This window comes from Struthio camelus, chromosome W, assembly GCF_040807025.1.
Source record: "Struthio camelus isolate bStrCam1 chromosome W, bStrCam1.hap1, whole genome shotgun sequence".
In the NCBI taxonomy this organism is placed as follows: domain Eukaryota; kingdom Metazoa; phylum Chordata; class Aves; order Struthioniformes; family Struthionidae; genus Struthio; species Struthio camelus.
In genome coordinates this window covers 45,112,152-45,138,916 of record NC_090981.1, presented here as the reverse complement: position 1 = coordinate 45,138,916, position 26,765 = coordinate 45,112,152, and the positions used below count along the sequence as shown (strand labels likewise).

At 42.4% G+C, this 26,765-nt stretch overlaps 2 protein-coding genes across 11 annotated transcripts in view; one reads left to right on the top strand and one right to left on the bottom strand.

Annotated features, from left to right (window-relative positions):
- LOC104146892 (microtubule-associated serine/threonine-protein kinase 4) overlaps nucleotides 1–13,462 on the top strand; it is a 397,004-nt gene extending 383,542 nt beyond the window's left edge. For all 9 annotated transcript variants that reach the window (XM_068924761.1, XM_068924760.1, XM_068924759.1 and 6 more), the window contains 5 exons: nucleotides 1,408–1,637; nucleotides 3,357–3,479; nucleotides 5,343–5,479; nucleotides 6,128–6,309; nucleotides 7,150–13,462. In XM_068924761.1, the coding sequence (XP_068780862.1) occupies nucleotides 1,408–1,637; nucleotides 3,357–3,479; nucleotides 5,343–5,479; nucleotides 6,128–6,309; nucleotides 7,150–11,021 (4,544 nt within the window). In that variant the 3' untranslated portion in view covers nucleotides 11,022–13,462. The remainder of the gene's footprint in view (nucleotides 1–1,407; nucleotides 1,638–3,356; nucleotides 3,480–5,342; nucleotides 5,480–6,127; nucleotides 6,310–7,149) is intronic.
- A 6,776-nt stretch (nucleotides 13,463–20,238) lies between these two features.
- Nucleotides 20,239–26,465, bottom strand: LOC104146893 (CD180 antigen). Of its 2 annotated transcripts, none has more exons than XM_009679183.2 (3): nucleotides 26,194–26,465; nucleotides 22,718–22,884; nucleotides 20,239–22,036 (listed from the first exon to the last, which is right to left on the bottom strand). In XM_009679183.2, the coding sequence occupies exons 1-3, from the start codon at nucleotides 26,281–26,283 to the stop codon at nucleotides 20,311–20,313; spliced, it is 1,983 nt and encodes a 660-aa protein (XP_009677478.2). In that variant the 5' UTR covers nucleotides 26,284–26,465; the 3' UTR covers nucleotides 20,239–20,310. The 2 variants fall into 2 exon arrangements, with proteins under 2 accessions (XP_009677478.2, XP_009677479.2); XM_009679184.2 differs by having other exon boundaries at nucleotides 22,718–22,767.
- Nucleotides 26,466–26,765: the final 300 nt, after the last annotated feature.

Below are 26,765 nucleotides of genomic sequence, written 5' to 3'. Positions count from 1 at the left end.
AGGGAGTTTTTCAAAAGTGGGGTTAGGCCTTAACTTTGTGCGCTGGCCATATGCTGCTTTTAGACCTTAAGGGTAATATTTAAGTATCTACTGGTCTGATAACATGGCCCTGCACTTGCTTTATATGTTCAAAGCTGGCTTTAACAGTAACTTCAGCAGGTTATTTTGAGTGCTCAGAAGAGTGGAAAACTGTAGTCAGTGTTGAATAGTTGGTCCTAGCTATCTGAGGAGGAGAGAGCTGACATCTCAAACTTCACCCATCTCCAGAGTGTAAAGCACATGTACCGTAGCACTGCATCTGCTCTCCATGATACCTTGGTCAGCAAATGCTGTGCTGTTGTGCATATCCTCGAGACCCTGGGGGGAGGTGAAAGGCCCATTGATCACTGTTACTACAGGAGTTCCTGATGCGCTTCGTAATGGTTTCTACCCTTCTTTACCATACAGTTTAAAGAACAGCATAGGCTTCCTCTGTCATAACTAATATCACTAGTTGGCCATGAGCATTTTTTTAGTGAGTTAAGTCAAGAGGAAAATGTTGAATCCTGATTTCAGAGGAATGTTTTGTCTCAGCTTAAATGCCTGGAGGGTAATCAGTTGCCAATGAGAAGAATACTTAGCATGTCCAAGCATATCTACCCTCAAATAACATCACTTGGCATAGAAACCGTGCTTGGAATCTATGTGGACTGCATTCTTTTCAAGAACTGTCACCCTGTTACGGTCACCATAATATTTTTTATGCTGCTGCAGTTGTGTTTATATTAGCACAATTGTGAGCACAGAGTGCTTTCAAAACAATGAAATCAAATGAATCCATAATTGATACTGTTGCTGCAAGAAATTCTTGTGGCCTTATGTGAAATGGCAGAATGTAGAAATGGAGGCTTGGTACAACTGTTGGGAGTTATGCCCTATGTACTAATTGGATGTCGTGGTTTAAATACAGTAGTCTTTATATAAAACTGCATCCAGAAAACCACCTAGCTAATGTTTACTTTAGCACTACTGTATATTTGGGAAGGGCTTATGTTTACAGTGTTACCAAACGCTGATCTTTTTAAGTGTATTTGCCAGTAAGAGGACCAGGGATTGTTCTTGCCAAGTTAGCAGTGAGTATGCGTCCTATGTAAAAGGAGGATGTAGCCTGGAACTAATGAGTTAAACCTAGCATTAAAAAAATCGGATATACTGTCGGGGAAGAAATTTAGTTCCAAGATCTGGTTGTCGGTCAAGCTTATAATACACTTGAGATTCACACTGAATGCAGAGAAAGTTCTTCATGCAAACACGGTGGAATATTTTGGCACAAAGGTATCATAAAACTTCAAGCAAGTTCCCTGTTCTGTGTTTGTGCGTACTTGGAATGTACTCTAACAGACAGATTTTTTTTTTTTTTTCTTCCAGACGTGTTTGGTGTTTCTCCTTTGGGAAGTCCTATGTCTCCTCATTCCCTGTCATCAGATCCTTCATCCTCCCGAGATTCGTCTCCTAGCCGTGATTCTTCGATTGCTGCTGCAAGTCCTCATCAGCCAATAGTAATTCACAGTTCAGGAAAAAAGTATGGTTTCACAATCCGAGCAATCAGGGTTTATGTGGGTGACAGCGATATCTACACTGTGCATCATATTGTTTGGGTAAGATAATTTTGGGTTGGTTGTTTATAACCACAGAAAATTGTAATGATATATTTGCTCTTGATCTTTTGTACACAGTATATCTGTTGACAGTTACTATGTAAATAGCAATGTTATCCCAAATAGCTTTCTTGGAATGAAATTTCTGCCTGTATACAAGATGAGGGTCAGCTGTAGGGAGAACCTGAGCCCTGTGATGGATATCCTTGATAACAGAAGTAGCACCTACATATGTTGACCTTCTGCATGGGTCAGTTTCACTTTTAGCAAATTTGGTGTTTGTGAACAGTCCTTTTTAGGTGCACAGAGTGATGTGACTTAGAAAACCAGAGGTTAGATTGAGGGGCAGAGACTGCAAAGCTAAGAGACTGTAGGCAGAACTTGTTGAAATAAACATGGAATTTATTAAATTACTTCAGCTAAGGGATTCATAGATATCAAAGGACTTGCATATTTCACTAGTTGCAAGTAGGCTGATTTCCAGTACTGACCTTCTTTTGTGTAGAAACTTGCACATCATTTGGAATTGTGAATAACTTTGAGGATTCTATGGCACAGGAAAAAGGCTAAATATAATGAATGATTCATGTATTTTTCTTCCTCTGGTCACTAGTGGTCTAAGCCAAGTGGGAGACAGGCTAAAGGACAAGACAGCACTTGCATTTCATTGATTATCGACTTCTTCAATTGTAAATATATACATGTGTGTGTATATATTTTTTTTCTAAAATGTATCAACTAGCTGAAAACATTTTGAAAAACTGCTAAAAACATTTCAGAAGCTTTGTAGATTCAGATGATGTTTTGTTTTAAATAACTTGTGCTACTGATGAGATAGCATGTCATTCATGTTGTTTACCTCTCAGACCCATTCATCCATCAGGAACATTGAATCTGGAAGCTAGAGTATGTGTGACTGATAATGGAATAAATACAAAAATCTGGCTTCTTGCCATTAGTGCAATGTCACATCAGTGGAAGGAAGGGAAGAAAAATAAAAATTCTACGTTGCAATAAAAGTGAAACCTTGGTGTTTTTCAAAACGCTGTTTTTTTTTTTTTTTTTTAAGATATGTAGGTGCTGTTGGCTGCAATAGCAGCCATATGACTTGAAATTCTTAGAAAGCACATTTTAAAGTACAATAAGCTAATTAAACCACCTTAAAATCATTTGCAATTAAAATAGTTTTGGTCCTTCATCACCTTTTAGCTGCATTATTGCCTCTAATGGGAAGCCTGGTGGATTCGATCCAAATATTAACAGTCCTTAACATCATGGTGGAGTTGCAAATTTTCTGCCATAGTCAGTACTGCATGTGATCATCACCTTAATTACATAAGTATTTTAGTGTCAGATGTTAAAAATCTTCATTCAAATCTGAAATTTTGCATGAAGGACCTCTTCCTTATCACGCATGAAAACTACCCTGCTGTACAGAGCTTACTTAACGTCAGTGGGAGCAAGCAGTGTTGTCAATGAGCTTTGAAACAGTTCTAGCCTCCCCCATAGAAGGATAAAGGATGAAGTAAGGATAAAGTCCAAGTAAGTAGATGAGAGCAAACTGGTCAGTCAGTTTTTTTTCCCCTAGGTGTAAGTCGTCTTTTTTGTGTTTTTAAGCTATCAGATGGCACAGAAAGAGTTCATTAAACAAAGCCCACTTTTGAAAGTATGAGGATTAATGAGTCCGTTTCGTGTTTATTCTTTTTCTCTGATTTCTAGAACGTGGAAGAAGGAAGTGCAGCATACCAAGCAGGGTTAAAAGCTGGGGATCTGATTACTCATATCAATGGAGAGCCAGTACATGGTCTTGTTCATACAGAAGTCATTGAGCTGTTATTAAAGGTAATTCTTGGACAACTTGAATACAAAAGAATTTGCTGTTTTCACCAAGGATTGAGGGGTTTGGTTTGTTTCCTTCAGATGTTAGTTATCAAGATTGGTGGTTGTTCAGTTACAAACTCTAAGCTAGTATTGCACAGATCTAGAGAAAAGCCAATGGCTCCACATACCCTGCTATAATTTTTGTTACCGCAAGAAACTGACACTGCCCATGGTACAGCTACAGCACATTTAGGGTACTGACACAGAGAAGTCTCTGGCTCCCCCTCTCAGGAGGAAATACCCAAAGTGCAGAAAAGGACTTTCTTGAATCCCACACCTTTATGAGGTAATTCAAGCTTTTGATAATGATGCTATTTCTCTTTTTTTTTGCTTTTAAAGTGAAATGAGGAAAAATGGAAGCAAATAATATAATACTATTTTTTCCTACTGTACAGGAGATTTTCTTTCGTAATCTTTAAGGCTCAAAAGTTTCTTGTCTCATAATAGCCAGATATGTCTCACAAAGTATCTTCGCTTAAATGAAGTTCTGATCCTGCAATTGGACCTCTGTGACAGATCTCTCATGTTTTTTCTTTAGTGGAGTTTTCCAAGACCTATTTTACTAGAAAATTGTGGATGTGTTTTTCTCTAATGAACAGCAGTGCCTTAAATATTCACTGTAGCTTATCATATTGCAGTTTCTCAGTGATCTTTGCAGCACAGACTAAAGTAGGTCAGAATTACTTTAAACAGCTGTATATTTGCTTCCTATATAATTAACAATTTCATGGTGCTACATGCAGAGCTTTACCTGTCAAAGTGAGCAGTCAGTTATAAAAGAGGATTGGAAAGCAATGCCGTATCAGAGTATATAAAGAGCTGAGGAAAGGCCAAAAATACACTTTTGCTTAACTCTTTTTTTTTTTTTTTTCCTCCTCTGAAACCAAGAGGAATTTCCAAGTTTTGCAGGAAGTGTATTGTAAAAGAGAAGGTTTGGTTAGGTGATTTTAGGCAGTTGGGTGTGCTGTTTGTGTTTTTTGGATACTGCCCTTAGTCTGTACTTTTTTAAACAAGAGAACAGCTCTAATTTTTCAATTTATTAATATTATAAAAGTTACAGAAAAGTAGAGACAGGACAACCCTGTACGCTATTTACAAGAGTAAACTCAGTACAGGAGATTATTGTGTATTCAAATGTGATGCATCATAAAGCAATTTGGATTATTGGAATTCTTTTAAAAAATAAGTTTGCTGTAGTACTGTCAAGTGCTGGGCAGCAGGTATGGATTTCTAAGGCATAGATGCTTATTTCCAGTTGGTTTAGTTTATTGAACAGGTGTCATCTGTTCATGCATATAGTCCTAAAAAGCTTAACTTAAGCATTTATTTCTTTCGAACAAGATTGAAGCGTTTGTTGCTTATTTTTGGAGTCTGATAATGAAGATTGTTTTCTCTGCTATTTCTTAGGTTTAACAGTATCCTCAGACATGACTGGCTAGCGAGCAGACTATAGCACAGTAACAGCTGTTCTTTGTGGGAAAAGGAGATGACGTTTCTATAGAAACTCACTACATTTCTTTAAAATTGCCGTCTTGGTCAGTCCAATTACTAGAATTTCTCTTTGTCCTGAAACTAGTTCTTGGAATGGAGGAGGCTTAGAAAATTTGACTCAGTTAGATGGAAAGGCCTTTGAAAAAGTTTAAACATTTTCTAATCATCATTTTTAATCTAACATAAATTAAGCTTAAAACTTCTGCATAGGGTTCCTTATGCTGTCAGCTCTTCCTCTGAGGCAGGGATTCTGTTTTGTTGCATTCACGTTTATAATGTAACTTCAGTTTAAAGTGAAATGGTCCTGTATTACTCATGCCTTCATTTTGGCAGAGTGGTAACAAAGTGTCAATTACTACAACCCCCTTTGAGAACACTTCAATCAAGACGGGACCTGCCAGGAGAAATAGCTACAGAAGCCGAATGGTTAGGCGCAGTAAGAAAACCAAGAAGAAAGAGAGTTTAGAGAGGTGAGTAATATTTTTGTTCCGGTGAACATATATCCTTATATGTATGGATATATAACAATTCAATTTAAAAAAAAAGAAAAAAAAGAAAAGATTTAATCTGATTCTCTCTCTTACCTTCAACACCTCTTTTTGTCAGATGTGAGATACTACATTTGTTAACACATTCTTTCAATCCTGTTTTAACTAAATTAGTTCTATTAAATTCCTTTCTAAAACCTTTACATGGCGCACACACAGCTGTAGGGAAGAAAGTGAATCATGGAGATTGCATCTCAGTGCATCTTTTCTTATTTGATTAAATAAGCTCTTTGATGCTAAGTTTGCGTGCATTGCTAGTAGATATTCCTTCAGTTTTGGTGGGCCCTTAAATTAAGGGAACAAGGAAGACTTTTGTACTCGTATATATGGAAATAAAAATCCTGTAGAATGCAGGGAATAGATTTTAATACAAATAGATTTAGTTGCAATATCTATCCCACCTGTAAGTAAATTGGGCTATTTTCTGGAGTTTGTTTTGTGCAATGTGGTTTGCTTTCAGGTAAAGTGATGAGAGGGTGAAGCAATGTCAGCCTCAAGAGCTTTGACTGTGGTAACTGTGTCTTTTGTACAACTTATCTTCTCGTTAATGCTGTCCTCTTCTTGCGCTAGGAGGAGATCTCTCTTTAAAAAGTTGGCCAAGCAACCCTCTCCTCTTCTCCACACCAGCAGAAGTTTCTCCTGCCTGAACCGGTCACTGTCATCAGGAGAGAGCTTGCCTGGGTCTCCAACCCACAGTTTGTCTCCCAGGTCACCTACCCCAAGCTACCGCTCCACTCCTGATTTCCCGTCTGGTGAGTGGGAAGGAGTGGAGGGTGAAGGAAAATAACTGGCAGTTGAAGCATATTCTTGTGGACTTCCAAATCTGTTACGCTCTGCCAAGAATAGTCATCTGTGAAAAATGTAATCACTGAGCAGCTGTTTTCCTTCTGGAACAGGGAAAAATATTTCTGATGCAAAATCAAGGATGTTTTCATGATACAGAAGCAGCTAAAAAGGGACTGCATGGTAGATTTGTCCCAATGCTTAAACCAATAGAATGATTAAAAGCTGCATAATAAATAATCCAGCGTTAGAAGACACCAGTAGAAAGTGAAGTCTTTCTTAGGAGAGGTTGATTAATAAAAGAATGAAACTAAGGGAGTAGTTGCTACATAGAGGAACTACCATGGGATCTCAAATGCTACTTTATTGCTGGAAAGATCGGCTGGGTGCTAACATCTTTCTTACTTCCCAAAGTGCTGCACCTGCCCCTTCTTATGCCAGTTCTGTTACGGTTCTTGTGTCTGTTCAAAAGTGAATATTGCTGCACGATGTGATGCTGAAGGTAAATCTTTTGAAAACCTTGATCGTTGTTTTGAAGTGCTAGAAGGCATCAGCTATTCTATATAAATGGAAAGGAGTGATCATTTAAAGGAGATGAAGGGACAGAGAAGGAAATGGAAAAGTAGCAATGTGACTGGAATGATGAGTTTTGCCATCCAGTCACTCAAAACCTTCCGTGTCTTGGAATATTGTGGCAGACAGTGCCTATGTCTTTTGAATCAGTGCCAGTGCCACCTCTCACTAAGCTACTAGACGAGATTTGTAGAATCTTGCTGATCTTATGATTCTTTGTTTTGTTCTTTTTGTAGGTACCAATTCTTCCCAGAGTAGCTCCCCTAGTTCAAGTGCTCCTAATTCTCCAGCGGGTTCAGGACACATAAGACCCAGCACTCTTCATGGCTTGGGTCCAAAGCTTGGTGGGCAAAGATACAGGTCAGGAAGACGCAAATCAGCTGGCAGCATTCCTCTCTCTCCTCTGGCACGGACACCTTCTCCAACGCCCCAGCCCACATCCCCTCAGCGCTCTCCATCACCATTGCTAGGACATTCGATCGGAAATACAAAGATAGCTCAATCTTTCCCTAGCAAAATGCACTCCCCTCCAACTATCGTAAGGCATATTGTTAGGCCAAAGAGTGCAGAGCCACCAAGGTCTCCGCTGTTAAAGAGAGTCCAATCTGAAGAGAAACTTGCACCCTCTTATGGCAGTGATAAGAAACACTTATGTTCACGAAAACACAGTCTGGAAGTGACCCAGGAGGAAGTGAACAGAGAATTGTCCCAAAGAGAAGTAACCCTTCAGAGCTTGGAGGAGAACGTATGTGATGTGCCGTCTCTCACACGAGTCAGACCTGCAGAGCAGGGCTGCTTGAAACGCCCCATCTCCCGAAAATTAGGTAGGCAGGAATCCATTGATGAGTTGGACAGAGAGAAGTTGAAGGTCAAGATAGTTATGAAAAAGCAAGATTTTGCTGAAAAATCAAATTCTATACATGAACCTACCAGTGAAACAGAAAATCCCAATACCTTGAGATTGGAAGAAAGGGACAAAAAAGCGTTTCAGAAGGTTTTAGAAAGATCAAATCAGTTTGAAACGAAAATTGTTACTCTGGAGACTCAGTCAGCTGGTGGCATACTCAAAGACACCCTTCAAAAGAATGCAAACTTAAGATCAAATGAATGTGTTGCGTTAGATGCACAGATGTTGTGTCATGGGCCTCCGCTTAATGAACTCAGTCATATTTCTTACGACATCAAAAGAATTTCCCCTCCATGTACGCTGCAAGACGTGCTACCTCAATCCTCTGATAGAGCACTAAATGGAAAGGGAGAAAACACAGATAAAAATGTATCAGCAAAAGAATTTGTCAAATTTGAAAGATTAGATGGTAAGCTTGCAAATATTGATTATCTTAGAAAGAAAATGTCCTTTGAAGAAAAGGATGACAGTGTCTGTCCAGTACTAAAACCCAAACTGACATCAAGTGTTCACGAATGCCTTCAACTTAATACAGTCAGACCCATAAACCTCCAGCAGGATTCCACTACAATTGCTGATGGTAGAGCATTTATCAGCGGTGCGCACGCTGCTCAGATTAGCTCGGTTTCTTTCGTTCCTCTCAAAGCCTTGAACGGACGAGTAGAAACTGGTGTTGAAAAATCAGCCCTTATTTCCACCGAGTCTCCTGTCAGAAAAAGTCCATCAGAATATAAACTGGATGGAAGGTCTGTTTCCTGTCTGAAGCCAATAGAAGGCACATTGGACATTGCCTTACTTTCTGGGCCACAGGCTTCAAAGACTGAACTGCCTTTGTGTGTACTGCCAGAAGGCCAGAGCACTAACAGTGATGTGGGATCTCCTAAACCTCCATCACCACAAATGAGTGGCAGACAGGTAGAACTGGACAGTCAAAAAGAGCAATTGTTAAACTATTCAAAATCTAGCAAAGCCAACATGCTAGAGCCCCAGTTGCTACAAGCAAGCAAGAGTTCTCAAATTCCATCAGCTGTCCCTGTCGCTGCTGAAGTAGTGACAGAGAAAAAAGTTTCTAGTCTAGCTGCTAAAGGCAACATTTCTGTTACGGAAGCTGTTCAAAGGAAAGACGCTTCCCCTTCAAAACAGAAGGACAATTCAGTGGAGTTAAAGTCATGTGCTGTTCAGAATCAGAGTCTTAAAACTACCCAAACATGCTCCAAACTTTCTGCTGTCCAAAGCACTCCTGAAAAAACTGTAGAAAAAGAGAAGCAAATGCAAAAGGAGTTGCCTGCCAAACAGCCAGTAGCCCAGAGAAGTTATGAGCCTCTCCCTGCAAAGGTGGAGGTGGTCAGGGAGTCATCTCTGAAGGTATCTGTCTCAAATGTCCTGACAACAAGTTACTCCAAAAACAGTGAAAAACATTCTGTTGATTTTGCCGTTCCACCACAGATGCAAGGAAAAGTGCAGACAACTGGTCCCAAGGCACAAACTAAGGATGGCAGAGATTCGTTGAAACAGCTAGGCAAAGATGATACCACCGTTCCTAATAGTTCTGTAGAAAGGGACATAACGAAGCAGAAGGTTCTCGGTGAGTCCAAGAAAGTTACTGCAGAGTCAAAGAGTGAAACTGTTCCATCCAAACGACCCATGCAACCCTCAGAAGACTGTGATCCTAAAAATGGGAAGCCTGCCCTGGGTCCCTCTGTGCAGAAGGACAACACCAAAGATTCGGGAAAGAAAGATCAGAAGCAGCTCACTGGTACTAGGCTTCAGACTACTGAGAGCGAGCTGTCCAGCCAAGTTCATCAGCAGCATCTTAATGCCTCGGGCTCCCCTGCTGTGAAGGAGACTGTAAACAGAAACTGTGCTGTAGATGTTCATGTGGGGATTCAAGAACATGTGAAGCCTGCTGCCACCTCTGTGGAAAGCAGCACTAATAAATTCAGGCCCGTCTCTGATAATAGTTCCTCTAAGTCTAAGCACTCGGATAAACAGACTTTTTCACAAAAACCATGCACTCCAACCATAAAAGAAAAAGATGCCGTTATTCAGGTGTCTGTCAGCTCCCGTAAAGATGGGAAATATGCCAGTAAAAATGTGCAAGATACTTCTCCTTTTGTTTCAGGCTCTCTGAGAAAAACGAGCAATGAACATGTTCAGGTCGAAAGGCCTCTGGGTTTGGAACATGGGTCAGTATCCACCCTTCAGATGAATAGTATCACTCCTGAAACCAAACCCAAATCCTCTGTTGGCCAGGTACCAACAGGCCCAGAGAGTTCTAAGCAAATGCAAAGGCAAGAACCGGCAGGCTTTGGGGAATCCGCTGATCAAAAGCATCTTCACCTCAGTGAAAAACAAACTGTGTCTCCAAAGTTTTCCACTGTGAAAGACTCTCTCTTGCTGAGCAAAGAGGCAGACAGAAACCAGACAATCTCAGCAGACAAAAGACCCGAAGGAAAAATATGCACTGACGCACTTTATGCCCAACGTGACAGTGGGAAAGTAGAGCCTACTCTTTGCCTCACAAACTGTGATGCTAGAGGGAAAGGAGTGGAAAAAGCAACCACAAGTAGCAAAAGCTCTCAAGATTCAAAAGGGAAAGGACAAGTTAATCAAAAACAGCCAGAGGATGCAAACAAGCAGATCGCAACAAAACATTCATCGGCCGCCACTGGGCAGAGTTCTTGTCGTGTGGCTGCAACGCCAGGAAAGCTGCTGACTTGTTCAGCCAGTTTCTCTGAATGCAGACAAGAAGCATCTGTTTTATCTTCAGCGAAGAGCGATGCATCTTCAGCAAAGGTTAAAGCAGGCTCACCTGAGCTTCCTGCAGTCATCTACAAGGAATTGAATAAGAAAAGCACCTCTTCTGTAGGGAGTGGTAAGACAGAAATGACTAAAAGTGTTTCCCTGATGACCTTGCATAGTGCAGCTGTTGCCGTAGAAGCCCACCACCCTACTTCAAACCTTGGGGGGAAGCCTGGAAATCAAGAAAGGTCATCTTCTGTTAACGCTGTGGATGTAAAGGGAAAAGATGCTGTACAAGCTCAGCCTTCTGCTTCAAGAAAACAGAACGTAGGTAAAGATTTACCTAGGTCAGCAACCACGCCTGACCGCCCTAACGCACTTTCTAATGACAAAGACTCGGCCCGGCAGCGGCGAGGAAAGGAAGTTTTGCGGAGTAGTCCTCACAAAAAATCCTCTTGACTGTAGTACCTGGCAGATGTGACTTCAAGACTAGCTGAAAAAATGTCAATGTGTTTTGACTACCTTCAAACCAGCACTGTGTATTGTCCTTGTGCAGCAAAGCTTTCATGTCACTGAAGCAAGGGGGCAGGGGGTATATAGAGAGAGGACTTTTTTTCAAAATGCCTTCCCAAATGTAACCGGTAAAACTGTTACCATATAGTATTTGTACAAAAATACCTTTACAGCTGAGAACAGTTGAAGAAAAGATTTCCTCTGTAAATACCTAGTGATGTGTTTGGGGTTTGAATGTAGCGTATATACTTTGCTGCTGATCGCATTGTTTACTCTCCCCTTTTTTATGATAGTTGCTTTGCCACTTATTTGCCATAGTCAAACATGAAACCGAATTGCTAAAACTCAGACTTGGCATGGACGTGCACAAACATTGGTCTGACTGGAAGACAAAAATATGCCGCATTTTTACTTATTAAAAATCCTAGCTAGAGTTAAAAATACTAGGAAAGAATAAATATGGTGACTTATTGTGAGTTTTTACATGTATTTTTAATAATCAGATTTTGATAGTACTGTATCTGGCTAACTGCTTCACCAGATCTAACACAGGATCTAACTGCATCTCCCTACAGCACAAAGCTTATCTCTTAAAATAGGTAACAATTAAAGCTAAGGGAGGACCGCTCCGTTATCACTACATCCCAGTAAGACGAGTGTTTTCTGGTGAAATGGTTGTTCTCGTCTTGTCTATTGGGAGTGTACTCTGTGACCTTCACCTCAGACAAGGCTGAGACTCTAAAGCACACGCTGTGTGCTTAGTTTCTGCTGCAACCCTCTCTTGGTTTCCTTGAGCTTTTTTAAATTCAGGCCCTTACAGTGTGAGGCACAAGTATAAGCACATGACTTGCAGTACTATATTCATCCCTGTTTTTTAATGAATTTAGAGCGTATGTATTATCATGACATACAGGTTTGCATAATTAGCTTCATGCAGCTATAGCTTTTCTTTTTTTCCTATTTTATGAATTGTGGTAAAAAGGAAAAAAATAAAAACACTTTCAGTATCATATCTTCAGAAAAGTTCAGGACATCCGATACGTTTTAATACATAGCTGGGGCCTTACGTTGTAGACTTAACTTGCTGTTTTTAGCAAGTAATTCTGGGTTTCACATTCATTTCTAAGTGCATTGAGTAGCTCCATACATTTCATAATGTAATCTTTTTATTTATATGCAAAAAAGTAAATACTGTAATTACAAGAGAAGCATTTTTGTAACAGAGGAACCTGTTGGAGCTATTTGGTGCTAGAATGTGACTGTCTTTTTACTTTTGCTAGGCCTTATTTAAATTTTGTATACTGTCGAACATGTAGACTTTGATCGTTTTAGCGTGGAGGTATTCAGTTTGTTTGGAAGGATGAAAGGTAAAATTTGAAACATGTACAGGAGCACTACAAAATATCTTTGCAGGTGAGTGTTTTTAAATGATCAGGATCAGTAAGATGGTATTTTTGCTTATTTCTGCTCTATGTACCCACACTAGGGCTAAGCCCCTCCCTGTTTCATTGGGGCTTATGGATTATCTTTCTGTCTCAAAAGCTATAAAAGTGTTCATAAAAGCACAGTGCAATCTTGACTTGGAGGTTTGTATGACAGCTGACAGTGTACAGATTTCCCGCTGGGAAAGGCTTTATTACAATGATTAGTTGAGCTAGATTACGACAAACCTGTCACAGAAAGATAAAATCACAAACAAGTCCTGATTTTTTCGTGTGGCCCTAGAGCATTCATACTGCCTTTCACGGGTTCACCGAGGAGCTAGTGAGCGACGGAAAATACTCTTCGAGCAGTTTTGAAGAGAAGTGGTCTCAACATTTACAGTTCATCTGTGCTTTGGCAGTTACTACAAACGAATGCTAATGCACTTCAGTATCATAACATTTCTGTCTGGGAGGTATTTCCTAGTTTACAGTCTTCTGGATTTTTTTTTTTAAACTATTCTCTTGTTTCCTTTAAAGCACATCTAGCTATTTGTTTACAGTATACCTTTATGTATATTTTTGTATAGTTCATTATCACTTCTGACAAAATAAGTTTTTTGCATTATGGAAGTGTAACAGTGCTTAAGCTTGTGTTTATGTAGTACCTGTTTGTTAGTGTTTACCTTATCAGTGAGCTGTTAGAGATCCTCCTACCTGTGTGCTTCTTGGTCAGTCTTTATGTGATTGTAGATCTGATGTGTTCCTTTGTAGACTTCCTGCTGTAGATTTCTCAGCTTACCAAAAAAAAAAAAAAAAATTGTTAGGGTCTGTGCAATAAAGTGTTTGCAGTCTTATTTTCTCTAAGATAAACTCCTTATGGATGGCATAATTGTTGTAAATTGAACACAATTATTTATACTTATGCAGTTGCATAATATTGAAATAAAAATTCAGCATGAAACAGTGTTGTGTCAGCGTTCTTCTTTGAACTTCGTTCTCTCCCCTTCTCTCCCCTTCTCTCCCCTTCTCTCCCCTTCTCTCCCCTTCTCTCCCCTTCTCTCCCCTTCTCTCCCCTTCTCTCCCCTTCTCTCCCCTTCTCTCCCCTTCTCTCCCCTTCTCTCCCCTTCTCTCCCCTTCTCTCCCCTTCTCTCCCCTTCTCTCCCCTTCTCTCCCCTTCTCTCCCCTTCTCTCCCCTTCTCTCCCCTTCTCTCCCCTTCTCTCCCCTTCTCTCCCCTTCTCTCCCCTTCTCTCCCCTTCTCTCCCCTTCTCTCCCCTTCTCTCCCCTTCTCTCCCCTTCTCTCCCCTTCTCTCCCCTTCTCTCCCCTTCTCTCCCCTTCTCTCCCCTTCTCTCCCCTTCTCTCCCCTTCTCTCCCCTTCTCTCCCCTTCTCTCCCCTTCTCTCCCCTTCTCTCCCCTTCTCTCCCCTTCTCTCCCCTTCTCTCCCCTTCTCTCCCCTTCTCTCCCCTTCTCTCCCCTTCTCTCCCCTTCTCTCCCCTTCTCTCCCCTTCTCTCCCCTTCTCTCCCCTTCTCTCCCCTTCTCTCCCCTTCTCTCCCCTTCTCTCCCCTTCTCTCCCCTTCTCTCCCCTTCTCTCCCCTTCTCTCCCCTTCTCTCCCCTTCTCTCCCCTTCTCTCCCCTTCTCTCCCCTTCTCTCCCCTTCTCTCCCCTTCTCTCCCCTTCTCTCCCCTTCTCTCCCCTTCTCTCCCCTTCTCTCCCCTTCTCTCCCCTTCTCTCCCCTTCTCTCCCCTTCTCTCCCCTTCTCTCCCCTTCTCTCCCCTTCTCTCCCCTTCTCTCCCCTTCTCTCCCCTTCTCTCCCCTTCTCTCCCCTTCTCTCCCCTTCTCTCCCCTTCTCTCCCCTTCTCTCCCCTTCTCTCCCCTTCTCTCCCCTTCTCTCCCCTTCTCTCCCCTTCTCTCCCCTTCTCTCCCCTTCTCTCCCCTTCTCTCCCCTTCTCTCCCCTTCTCTCCCCTTCTCTCCCCTTCTCTCCCCTTCTCTCCCCTTCTCTCCCCTTCTCTCCCCTTCTCTCCCCTTCTCTCCCCTTCTCTCCCCTTCTCTCCCCTTCTCTCCCCTTCTCTCCCCTTCTCTCCCCTTCTCTCCCCTTCTCTCCCCACTTAAGGCCCATCTCTACTATATTGGGTGGGAGGGGGAGGGAAGGAGGAAGGTGGGCAAGGGCCAGTTACCCTTTTTGCTCAGTAGCCCTCACAGTACATGCTGGCCAAGGATTTTGCATGAGGAAATGTAGTCTAGTCAAAAGAAGTGGTGCCATTTTCTCGGATCAGTATAGCCAAGTATCTTGTCTTTGTCAGGGGCTGGAACCACTGTGCTGCTGTTCAGCAGGCAGGTGCACGCAGTGTGGTGGACACACTGACTATTAGCTAGTGACCGCAAGAGACTGTAATGTTACATTTCAATCTCTCTTCCAAAATGTCTATCATTGTTCATTGCAGTAGGCCAGCATGTTTTCGAATGCCTTCTCAAAATAGCAATTTTTTTTTCTGTAATTTTATTGAATTTCTGGCCTCATGGAATGTGTAGAGCATATGTTATGTCCAATTTTCTTCAGTTTTTAAATCTCCACCTTTTAATAACAAATCTCCCTTTATTCATTCTTTCTCACAATAGAAGATCAGAGAGATGCAGTGAAGTAGACAGGAGAGAGGGAGCAGAGTACCTTACTTAGCATCTGCTGGCTGCTTGATGGGTCCTTTTGGCAGGGGGAGAAACACGGCAGGATTGTTGCTGCCCTGACTTGCATCTTTCCACTCTTGCAGTGCAGCAGTGTATATGATAACACAGAATTTTACTGTTCTGTTGCTGGTAGCTGGTAGAGAAGCTGTACACAGCTGGTTAGCACGTGCCAGGAAGTATCTGCCCTGTGGGGATTTTTATTTTTGTTCATGTTTTGCTATTGCATTGTTTTCTCTGTGTTTTGCTGAAGTTGGTTTTGCACAGGGAAAATGTTGCGGAGTCGCTTCTGCTGCTGTGCTCTCTGTCTCTAAAACCAATAGATGAGGATCTGGAGGGCACCCCAACCTCTTAGAGTCACTGGAACCCAGCAGAAGGCAGGTGCTCTGCAGGATCGGGGCAGGGGCAGGGGGTGCAATGAGCCAGAGGAGGGAGAGCAGGAACTAACAGCTCTGGGGTAGGAAGGAGGTGCCCAGAGTTGAGGAGTGACTGTGGATCTAAGTAACTGTTTTACCTGCTGTGCCTTTTCTGACTGCAGGCAGCAGCAGTCACCTCCACGTAGGGAGATGTGGAACACTCTGTGCCCGCATGGTTATCCATAGCGTTCAGGGCCAGAGCAGACAGGTGATGTAAAGGGTTTCTGTTGAGGAAGAGCTCAGGAGGTTACCCATTTCTCATGTGACGTGGCCTTGTCAACCTCACTTCCACCCCCAGAAGGAAGGAGACTCTGCACCTCACCTGGGATGGGTGCCCTTTCATGATGTGAAAGGGAAATGTAGAGAATGCCCCTCCTCAGCACTAAACCCTTAGTTTACTGCTGTTTCCAATGCCCTTTTAGGCCCATATTCTCTTCTATAGTTAGCAAGGATTAGCAGGGATGTCATGCTTGGGTTCGGAGAATACAGCTTTAAAAGAATAAATCACAGGACAGGAAGATGCTAGAGTGTGTATGAATGTGTGTCCTACAGTTCATGGCTTGGATTACCAATGGTTTTTTTTTTTCCAGTACTGCAGTGTTTGAGCCCGGTTAAGCTGAATGGAAGACATCTGCAGAGGAGAGATTTGAATGAACTGAGGGTAGGATGTGACACTAGTGGTTAAGAGTTCAAGCTGCAAAGAGTTGGGAGGATCAGGATGAGTGCAAAAGGTTGCAGAGACAGCAAAGTGGGACACACAAAACTATCATGGAGCAAGAGAGAGTAAAGACATAGGTAAGGTCTGGCATGCAGAAAATGCAGGTGTGAACTAGGTATGTGAGCAACAGGATATTTGAGAGGGCCACTGGAGAAGGTCATAGCCTGTATCTGTGGGAGATTTTTCAGTTGTATTTTCAAGAGAGTGGCAGGTATGGTGCAAGTAAGTAGTTGGAAAAGGATGACATCTTGTCCTTTCCCAGGTATGGATTGGGCTGGTGGATAAGAGAAAATTCGTAAAGATGCATCACCCACATTAGGGTATTCTTTTAAGTCAGTGGATTTAGAAATTGGCCTGCCTCCAACCATCCTGTTCAGAGCAAAATCCTTTTTCAAAAACTGAATTGCATCTTATTGATAAAATCCTGTTTAAACACAGTTAGGGAAGCAAGAACTTGGCTCTGAATTTTGTTTTGTACAATTGAAATAAATGTAAATGCTTACTAATCTTTGGAACGTGCTTCATCAGCTAAAAGCTACTCACGTTTCTTCTCTGCGTAAACACTCATATTAAATTCTGTTTTGCAGACCATTGTTCAGTTTTGTATTGTATCAGAATTTTCATGACATCTGTAGCCCAGAAGCCAGGATGGTCATGAGTTGGATTCTGTCAGCTACTGTTCACCTCAGGCAAGTCACTTGGTCTCTTTGTGTGTTGGCTCCCCAGCTGTATTCAAAAAATAAGAGATAAAAGGCCTGACTGAGAACCAAGGACTGCATCAGATCAGAGCTTGACTGGGTAAACAAATTTTATTAAAAAAAAATAAATAAATAAATCCAACATCACTTTCCATTTAGACCCTTGCTAAATAATCTCAGAAGACTTAATCATCAGATTTCCAGAATTTTGATATATTATTGGACATGGTGGCATGTTATATTCACACAAAAATATTCCTTCAGAATAACCAGTTCCTATATTCAGGATTGTGCATCCTGAAATACACAGTGTATGCTGTTCTGCGCTGTTGTTAACAGTGTCCTGTGAATGGTGTTTTACAGTCAAATAAAAGAGCTAAGATCCTGCTCTGAGCAGGTCATGCTGTAAAGTAAATCAAGAGAAAATAAAATTGACAACAGATGACAATATGCTTGTTATAAACATAACTTGTGTTGAGCAAAAGGGGTGGAACACGGGAAAGTGTGTACTTAACTCTCCCTGTGTAAACAGATCTTGAACACATTCACTGTTTCACCTTTTGTTTGACTTTTAATTGCCTGACGTCTACATGCAAGTCTACCCTATGAAAGTGGGTAGCATTTCAGAAATTGGTAATGTTTTAAATCCCATATTCTCTCCAAATGAAGATGTATTTCAGAAAGTGAGAAGAAAACTGCACGTTGCGCTGATACTGAAGTTGCTGTTATTTGTGGACATATTGTCAGATTATACATGGATACATATGTCAGCTTCTTACCTGATATTTGCAGCAATTTTTAGCACCTTTCCCAAGCTAGAAACTGTCATACTCCCTTTAAACTTCACTATTTGTCCGTTACTTTCTTGGTCCCACAACTTTAGAAGGAAAATAATTTGAGAAGCACATCAGTTTTGAGTCATGCACACTCATGGGAGCTCGTGTTAGATGATTGTTAAAGGCTAATGCTGGAAAGCAAAAACTTAAGGTTCTTGGAACTCTTATAGCATTTGAGAACTGCCCTGCTAGGCCGAGTTTTGTCTTTTGTGGATTGCATTATCAGACAATGCAATTATGGGAGTTTGCCTGTTTAACCAGTTGTGTTTGCAGAGGGAGGGGAAAAGGTGCCTTGAATTCTACACTAGCTTCAGGCACTTTTCTGCCTTGCTCTCGAAGAGGAGCAGAGGAGCTCTTTGGTGGTGTTTCTTGCTCGGTGACATTTCTCTCTCTCAGATCAGAGGAAGCCCATGTCTGATATAAGCTGCGCCAACCAGCTTTGATATTCTGCAGTTTTTCAGTTCAAACACAGCATGCGCTTGCAGGGTTGGGAAAAGGTTTTTGTGGAGAGCTTGTCAGTGGCAGCAGAAACAGGGAACGCCAATAAACAATATACAGACTTGTGAGGGCCCGCGATGTCCTGCTACCCAAAATATGGAAGTGTTTATAGCATCTGGGAAAGAAACATCGTTTATAGCATCTGGGAAAGAAACATCAAAAAGCACTGCTTGTGCAGCAGTCAGCACGGCCTCGGGCAGTACACAGCTACAAAGGCAGGAGGAACTGAATGCCGTGCAGGAGGAAGTGATGCTGTGTGGTGAAGCAGGCTGCAGACGTGATGCAAAGGCATCTGAGAGTGGAAAGAGTCTGTATTTTGTAGTCTGACTCCAGTAATGTTTAATAACCACTTACAGAGGGTAAAAATGGCTTCACTACAAGAGTTTCTTATTTGATGAGAAATACCAGATATTCTTGTTGGTTATTTCTTAAGAAGTGAGTAGAAACTTTCTAGTCCAGCAGGGATCTTTGAAATCCAAGGTAATAAGTACATTATGGAGGAAAATTTTGGGGAAATGCCTTTGGTGCAAGAGCTGAAGCTGAATTTGAAGTCCTGCATGGAAAGTGCTCCAAGAGAGCTCTGTTTCCATGCCTCACTGAGTAAACGCAGACTTCAGTTTAACACACCTGGGAGCCTTGCTGAGGGCACATCGGGGCTCCGCGCGGTACGTGCCTGTCTGTGGAGATGGACGAGTCATACCCTAGAGAAGATGGCCTCTATACCTCTGAATTAACTGGTTATTAACACAATAGTGCCAAAAATTGCATTATAACAACACAGGTAGATGAGAAGGCACAGCAAGTTCTCATCAGACCTATGGCCAAATACACATACTCTGTGTTGCCACTGGGTTTATTCACTTGTGGCGGCAGAAGGAAGGATTCAAGACTTTAATAAGAGCAAATGGCAATAAGTTTGTTTTATCTTCCATCCCTCCCCCTCCCCCCCCCAGCTGTTGCATGTCCTATTGGAGCAAGATCATGTCATAATCCTTACTTTACTCCAGGGATTCACCCACCGGAGGTGACATGAAATAGCCATGAGCACCATGTGTGCCTCTGGGATCAGATTCCTGCTTCTCGCTATGCCTTTGCCTTTGCAATCCCTACTTTTCTTTCCTGTTCTGCAGCTGGAGGAAACAGCCCCCTCTGCACTGTGCCACATTGACCATGCGTCAAAAGACACACACGTGTTTGGTAAGGTCTCTTAGCTGCTGATATCGGCTGCTATTCACAAGTTCAGGCTTCCACAGTGCCAAGTACCCACAGATTTTTGGCCAAATTTACAAGTTTTGTGGTTAAAGCTGAAATTGTTGATAGTCCCGTTTACCATGGAGCATTATATTAATTAGAAGACCAGGAGCAAAGCCTGCTCCTTGGAGACAGATGGACAGAGAGAGGTTCAAAGGGATGGCCAGGACCTTTCCAAGGTTCAAAGAGATTTTTAAGAAATCAGAGAGCACCTGATGGTACAAATTGTTTGTGTAAGCCCTGAAGGGATCGGGTCTTACTTGACTTTGATTGTTACTCCTGTCCCTCACAGAAATGTTTTTGCTTTTTGATTGAGTGGTGTACAGTAACGCTAGCTCTTAAACAGCATTGTTTTTCACTTTTTTTGTTTGTTGTTGTTGTTTTCAATGGAGAACTACCTCAACATTTCAGTGCTTGGCTCTTCCCTTTAGAGGTACTTTAGCCCTAGTGGCTATGGTACCAGTGCTAGCATGAAGTTGAGCTGGGGCATCTCGATAGCAGAAATTATTTATGTTCTAGGCTCAGGACACAATTTTAGTTTTCCAGACCTCATGTAATAAGCATTTTTTTGTTTTGCTAAAAGTTATAATGGAAATGGAAAAAGTATTGCAAAATTTAAAGGAAATACAGACCAGGAACAAAAGCAGTAAATTGTTTTTCATCCTAATCCAATTGCGGTACATGTTTTCTTTACGTTCTACATTCATCATAAACTTAGATTTGCTGATAGCTTTGCCTGAAACAGTGAACGCTCCAGAGGAAGATGGCAACGCAGGATAAAATACCCAGGACAACTGCAATGATTCCTGTGGTGCTGATCCCGCAGGAGACAGTAACAGTGGACAACTGAGCACCAGCTAGCGATTTGGGTTCTGAACACGTAGTTTCTTCAGGGTCTTCAATTTTATCAAGATTCTGCTTGTACCAAGTGATTAAACCAATATTGGAGCAGGTGCATTTCAGAGGATTGTAACTTAAATTGATTATACTGTGGCTAGGTAGGGATACTAGCTTGTCACGTGGTATAATCTGAACCCTATTGTGGGCAAAATTGATATAGATGCTCTTATGATTTGAAAACGCATCTGCACTGAATGCAATAAGCTTGTTGTGGCTCAGATCAATGTACCTTAACTTCTGGAGGATGTGAAATGCTTGGTCATCTATTGCTGTCAATTCACAGGATGCTAAAATTAGCACCTCTAAACTGGATAGCTGTTGAAACAGTTTGTTCTTTGGCACGATCCCTGATTCAAAGATATTCTGACTAAGGTCCAAGAGCATGAGGTTTTCCAGGCCTTGAAAGAGATGCTGAATGCTAGTATTGATGTGGGAGGAGGAAAGATTCAGGACTTGCAAGAGATGCAGATTTCGGAAAGGCCCTTGTGAAGTGCTGATGTGAAGCTGAGTGAAAGCTATGTCTAGCAGCTCCAGGTTAGTACCTTCCTTAAAGAGCACATCATGGACGTGGAGTTTGGTATTGTAGCTCAGGTTCAGGTACCGAAGACTGCTCAAACCATTTAGTGCTTCATTACAGCAGTCGGAGCTTTCAACGTGGCTATGGCTTAAATCTAGATGTTGAAGCTTTGCCAACTTCTGTAAACAGCCGGAGCCCAGCTGCAGAGTCTGCGAGTTTCCTTTGAGGTGGAGGTGAGTGAGGGAGGGGAAGGCAGCCGCGCTGGTGTCGCAGAGGTGCTTGAAGAAGTTCCTGTTGAGAATGAGCTCTGTTAGCACCTTCATACCGCTGATGTCAGGGGGCAACGCGCTGATGTGCGTGTGAGTAAGGTCCAGCTTCTGGAGCTTGGTCATACAGTGAAATGTGGCAGCATTTAGGTTTTTGAAGTGCCGTAGCTGCAGATAGAGGTCCTTGACAGTGATATTACAGAGGCCTTGTAAAACGTCAGGGCTTATGTAGGTCTCCTTTTCCACGTCGTCAAACGTTCCCAGCCAAAGCGTGTGGGCTGAGGAGTTCCGTATTCCCACCAAGATACTGGGGATGTTGGTGCAGCCCCCAAAGTCTAAACTGTAGAAACTGGACTGGAAAGCTCCGGGTTCAATGTGCAAAATGTCGTTGCCTTTAAAGATGAGAGTTATGTTACTGGTCTTCTGCAGAACACTGACATCTTCCACTGTGATTGTTCTAATATTGTTCATTTGAAAATCAAGATATTTGAGGTTTTGAGTTGGAAAGGTGGGGGGGAGCTGCAAAGAAGAGATGTGGTTGCTGCCCAAGATGAGCGTATCCAAGTTGTCTAGGTTTGTCATGGGAACGAAGGACAGCGTGCTTATTCCTGTCTGCGTTAAGACAAGCTGCTTTAGGGACTGAGGGCCAACAAATGCTGTGTCAGACAGAAACAGGAGCAGGTTTCCAGTCAGCACAATTGTGTGCAGGTGATTGTTGTTGTGAAAGGCACCTTCATACACCCAGTTGATCTGACACCTTGAAAAAGCAACAGAAGCCAGCATCAGCAGTCTGGCTTGTCAAATGTTCCCATTATTACACGGTAACTGAAATGGCATTTCATATGTGTAAAAACCCATGATCAGTGGCCTTTGCCAGAATAAAACAGTGTTTTCCTTTGCAAAAGACACCTGCCTGGGATTGGTAAGCCCACTTTAAATATGGAGTCCTAGTGAGGAAGCTATATTACAGCAGAGAAAACTGCCCTGAAATGATGGGTGCGAAAAACCCTGTTGAGGAGACATTTGTGGAAGTCAGGGAGACATGAGGTTTTTTTAGTGTCAAAATTAATCAGATGAAAATCTCTTTTTCTAGAGAAAAAGACAAACACTTATAAGGATCTTTTTCTAGGTTTTGTGAACAATATCTTTATGGAAAAGTGAATTAAAAAGTTACTCTAGTCATTTTGTTGGTCTTAGTAACAGTAATATGTGGAAAATGCTTATTACGCCGACTGTCTGGCAAATGACTGTCACTGAAGGAGAAGCCTAGCTATTGCCCAGTTGTATCAATCTTTATTTAGTAAAATACCAGAACCATGTGCAAATGCTGCTGCTGATTTCCCTGTGCTGTTGTGGACTCTGTGAGCCTTCAGCCCTGAGCAAGGGCAGAGGGTATTGACCAAGATGATCTGTGAAAGTGAGGATGATCTTACTGTACCTTGTTAAATCCAAGGAGAGTAGATCCTTCAGCTTCGAGAAGGTTGAATTCTGAAGGGAAGGAAGCAAGTTGAAGCTGAAGTCGAGGATTTCCGTTGTGACAGGTAGTTTTTCAGGAATTTCTGTCAGACCTAAACCTTCACAGCTATAGCTTTTATTGACTGTAATCTGTGGAAAATATGCAGTGAAAGTCTGAGATACCTCCTCTGAATATAAATATGAAACTAACACATTCTAAAAAGCAAACAGAACTGTGAATTAATTTTAAAAATGTAGCAAACAACTCTAAAAAATCTTAACATAGGCTTGAAACACACAACTCTGGGACTTAATGGAGTGTTTTTAAAAAGCATGCCTTGAATATCTCTTGTACTAATCTGAAGCATCTCATCTGTAGTATTATGTTTATCAAAGTTAGCACATATGAAGGTTGTTTACTGTTCTGGATGAATTATTAATCTGTAAGAAAGAATCTTTATGAGGTATTTTTAAATTCTGAATTTCATGAGTTTTGTAACAGCTTATTCTAAAATAAATCTTATGAGAGCCTGGCAGAGAGGAGGAGGAAAAAAGAGCAGGCCTAGAAAGGAAAATGTTCAAATTAACAAGATTTGAATTGCTGTTGTATGCTGCAGTGAGTGAATGGTGAGCTCAAGCTAGGGAAAGATAGTCTCTGATATAGCGAGTCTTCAAAATTTCTATGAAGACTTTTCAGTTTAAGTGAAAATAAAATGATCTGTTATGTAGAAAAGTCTACTCTGTGAATACCAGAGGAGTTCATTAAACATATCTGACCTGCCTTTGTCTCCAGATGATGGTGCAACAGGTAGTACAGTCAATCAAAGGCTGAGACTATGGATGTCGATCCATGCACGAAAATGCAACCCCGGAATCGCCTGCTGCTGCCATTCAAGGAAATAGAAACGCTCGAAGTATCGAACTTTGCCAGGGGCTGCACAGCTGTGATCAGGGACTCAAGCACGCTAGGCACAAGCAAGGCTGAGGAGATCGCCTGCAGTGCCCTCCCGCCCCAGCTGAATCCTGCCTCCGAGGTCCCCTTTCCACTGGTACATGGGGCCAGACGGGGGGGCATGGGGTCTCTGAACACGCTTGACAGCAGCAGCTCTGGAAATACCCTGCCAGAAAGCTCAGAGACATTTGACTTGTGCGTAAATGAATACAAGCTCTGTGCACATGTTGCGCAGTTGGCCAATCTGATCACAGGATTTCTTTGTCTCACCATCTCCTAGCTAAGAGAAACATTATTTAAATTACATGCACCAGAGTCACAATGTATAATATGCAAACTTTTGGGTTATCGCTGGCAGCTGTCGTGTAGCTAAAAGGGTCATCCTACAGGAGCCTACAGCACATAAGGAGACTACTTCAGCCTTTTGACCAAAATAGAGGTCATAACCATGCCTTATGCCTAATTCACTCTGTGTTTTGAGTAAATTCAAGGCTATTCTAGTAGCCCAAATATAGCAAGCACAGTCAGTGGAAAGTCCAGTGAGAAATGTGGATTACACATAACCTGATGCTGGGCTTAAAGGGGAAACCTTCACGGTGGCCGCGGTGCTTTGCTGTGTGTGTGCCTGTTCCAGTCACACACTTGAGCCTGATCATCTGCAGGTGGCATGTGTTCACTGCCTCCCTGGCGCTAGGATAACCAAGGGCAGATGCGCTTCCCCTGCTCAGTCCTGGCTTGGCTACCTAAGGCTGAGAGTACTTGGCACGTCAGAGGCATTTGCGGAAGGAGAGATATTAAGATAATGATGTGTGTGCTGGGGCTGGGTGATGTCTCCATTTCTGCAAGTCCTGCCTTCTCCATATCTCCCAGAGGGTCAGCAGCCATTCTCTGTAGGGTGGAAGCACTGCACTTCTGCTTAGGTGCAGCATATAGGTCCCCGGGGCATGGTGCATTGTGAGCAGACCTTGCCGAGCATGCAGCGCCTGTTTTAGACCAAGCCAAGCCTCTGCCCTTTGGTGGGGTGGGAGAGCCAGGCAGAAATGCAGGCATTAAATAGCCTCACTGGAGGAGGAAAAAGCGATATTTGTAGCAAGGGATCTTGGATCCAGGCTGGATACAGAGAATACTTTCTTCTTTTCCTTTCTGCACAAATCTTTCAAATTAAAGCTGTGAGGGAGCCCTGGGGCAGCCCTGTGTCGCTGGGGCTCGGCAGCTGAGCAGGCGGCAGGAGAGAAATGTTGGCAGCGGCGGGGCAGAGCCAGGAGGAACTTGAAAAGGCCTTTTAGCAGGAAAAAGTGCATGGTGCAGGTCAGGGGGAGGAAAGGGCAGCTCCTTGGCTGTCCCGCTTCCCTTGGGGGCGTCGGGGTGCTGGCAAGGCTCCGGGGAGCTGGGTGGGAAGCAGCCTCCCTGCCCCTGGTCCCATGCAGCCCCTGCTGCGGCGGCAGTGGGGTGCAGAGCCAGCTCCCCACCTGCTACGGCTCGCGGCAATACATGGGCTTGATTCTCATCTAGAAGCACCTAAATAATGTAATGTTGGTCACTATAGAAACAGCTGAATGCAGACTTAAGAAAAAGCAGTGCTTTCAATACTGATGAGCAAAAAAGAACCTGTGGAGCTGGCTGCTCTAACATGCAGTTTAGCTTTAAAAAAAAAAGAAAAAGGTTTAGCTGTCAATGTAAATGAGAACAGTGCCAGTGTTTTACTATTCAAATAAAATAGCGAGATCTCTCTCTCTCCTTACACTTCGGATATAGAGTGGATCTTAGAGGGATGTGCAGAACGATTATTCCCCTAGCGTATCTTGTTGCACAATTCACAGTGCTCTTGGATTTGTACATTTAATTCAGGAAAGAATTTGCTATAGGTCCCAGCTGCACACAGAGCAGGGTTGGGTTTCCACAGTGCCTCTTCCTTGAATCAAAATACTTTCCTTTCTCTTCTGTCTCCCAGTTAGAAAAACCCAACCAAACAAAAAAACCCCTCCTGGGTTAGCCCTTCCCCCTGCCCCTGGAAAAAAACCTGTTTTTCTTGTTTCTTACTGTTTTCATTTGATATAGCAAGTCCTAAACTACGAATACCCATTTATGAGCAAGAGCCGCCATCATCCCATCCCATACAAATTCTGGTATAGAGAGCATAGCGTAAGAGACAAACTCCTTATATCTGTTTTCTCCCTAGCTCTGATATCTGCTATATCCCTTTGAGATTTTATCATCCTCTGAGCTTTCTGGAAGGTAAAACTGCAGATGAGAAAGAAAGAGCAGTGGTGCATGGACGTGTGTGTGAGAGGGTGAGGGAAAAAGAGCGCCCGCACGAGTGACTGGTATAACCCAGCACATTTCAAGACATCCGCTTTATTTCTCTGATAGAGGTTTTCAGATCCCCTTGAGAAAAACCTCTTGGCAATTTAAAACAATCAGATGTCAGCATGCAAGTATGCCCCAGAGATTGTTTCTCTGCTTATAAGATTCCTTTATCTCAACAGAGAGCAGTGACCATCACTCACCTCAGTGCACATCGTATCTACAGCGCTGGATGTTTCGTGGCTAATGCAGATGGGCATTGTGAAAATCAGAAGATATAAATAACGAGCCATTACAGAGTTAGGTGTATTCTTAAAATGGATGATCTTCTGATATCTTCCCTTAATCAAAGAGAAAGAGGACAGCAAAGTTGAGACAAACTGAACAGTCTGCTAGAAAGCAGGCTGTAAGGGAAAAAAGCATTTGCTACACCTCCTAGGCTTAGTGTGAGCAAAACAGCAGTTTCAGAGTGAGGGAGGAACTTCCTTGCTTTAAATATAGTCAAATGACTGTGCACTGATGTTTTTCTCAGACAGAACGGATTTAAAAAAATGGAAAGTGAGAGAAAGTGCTCTTTACACTCATGTAAAACAAAATCTCTGCACTAAAGACAGCAGAGTTACTTCAGAGTGAAACAGGCGGCAGAGCAAAAAGAAGGATATTAGAATGCAACTTTCCAGCAATGTGCAATTTAGTGTAGTAAAAAGTCTTTTGGGTCAAACAGTTTGGTCCTGAAGCTCGCAAGAGTCTGCAAAAGAACCGAAGTATAAGCACA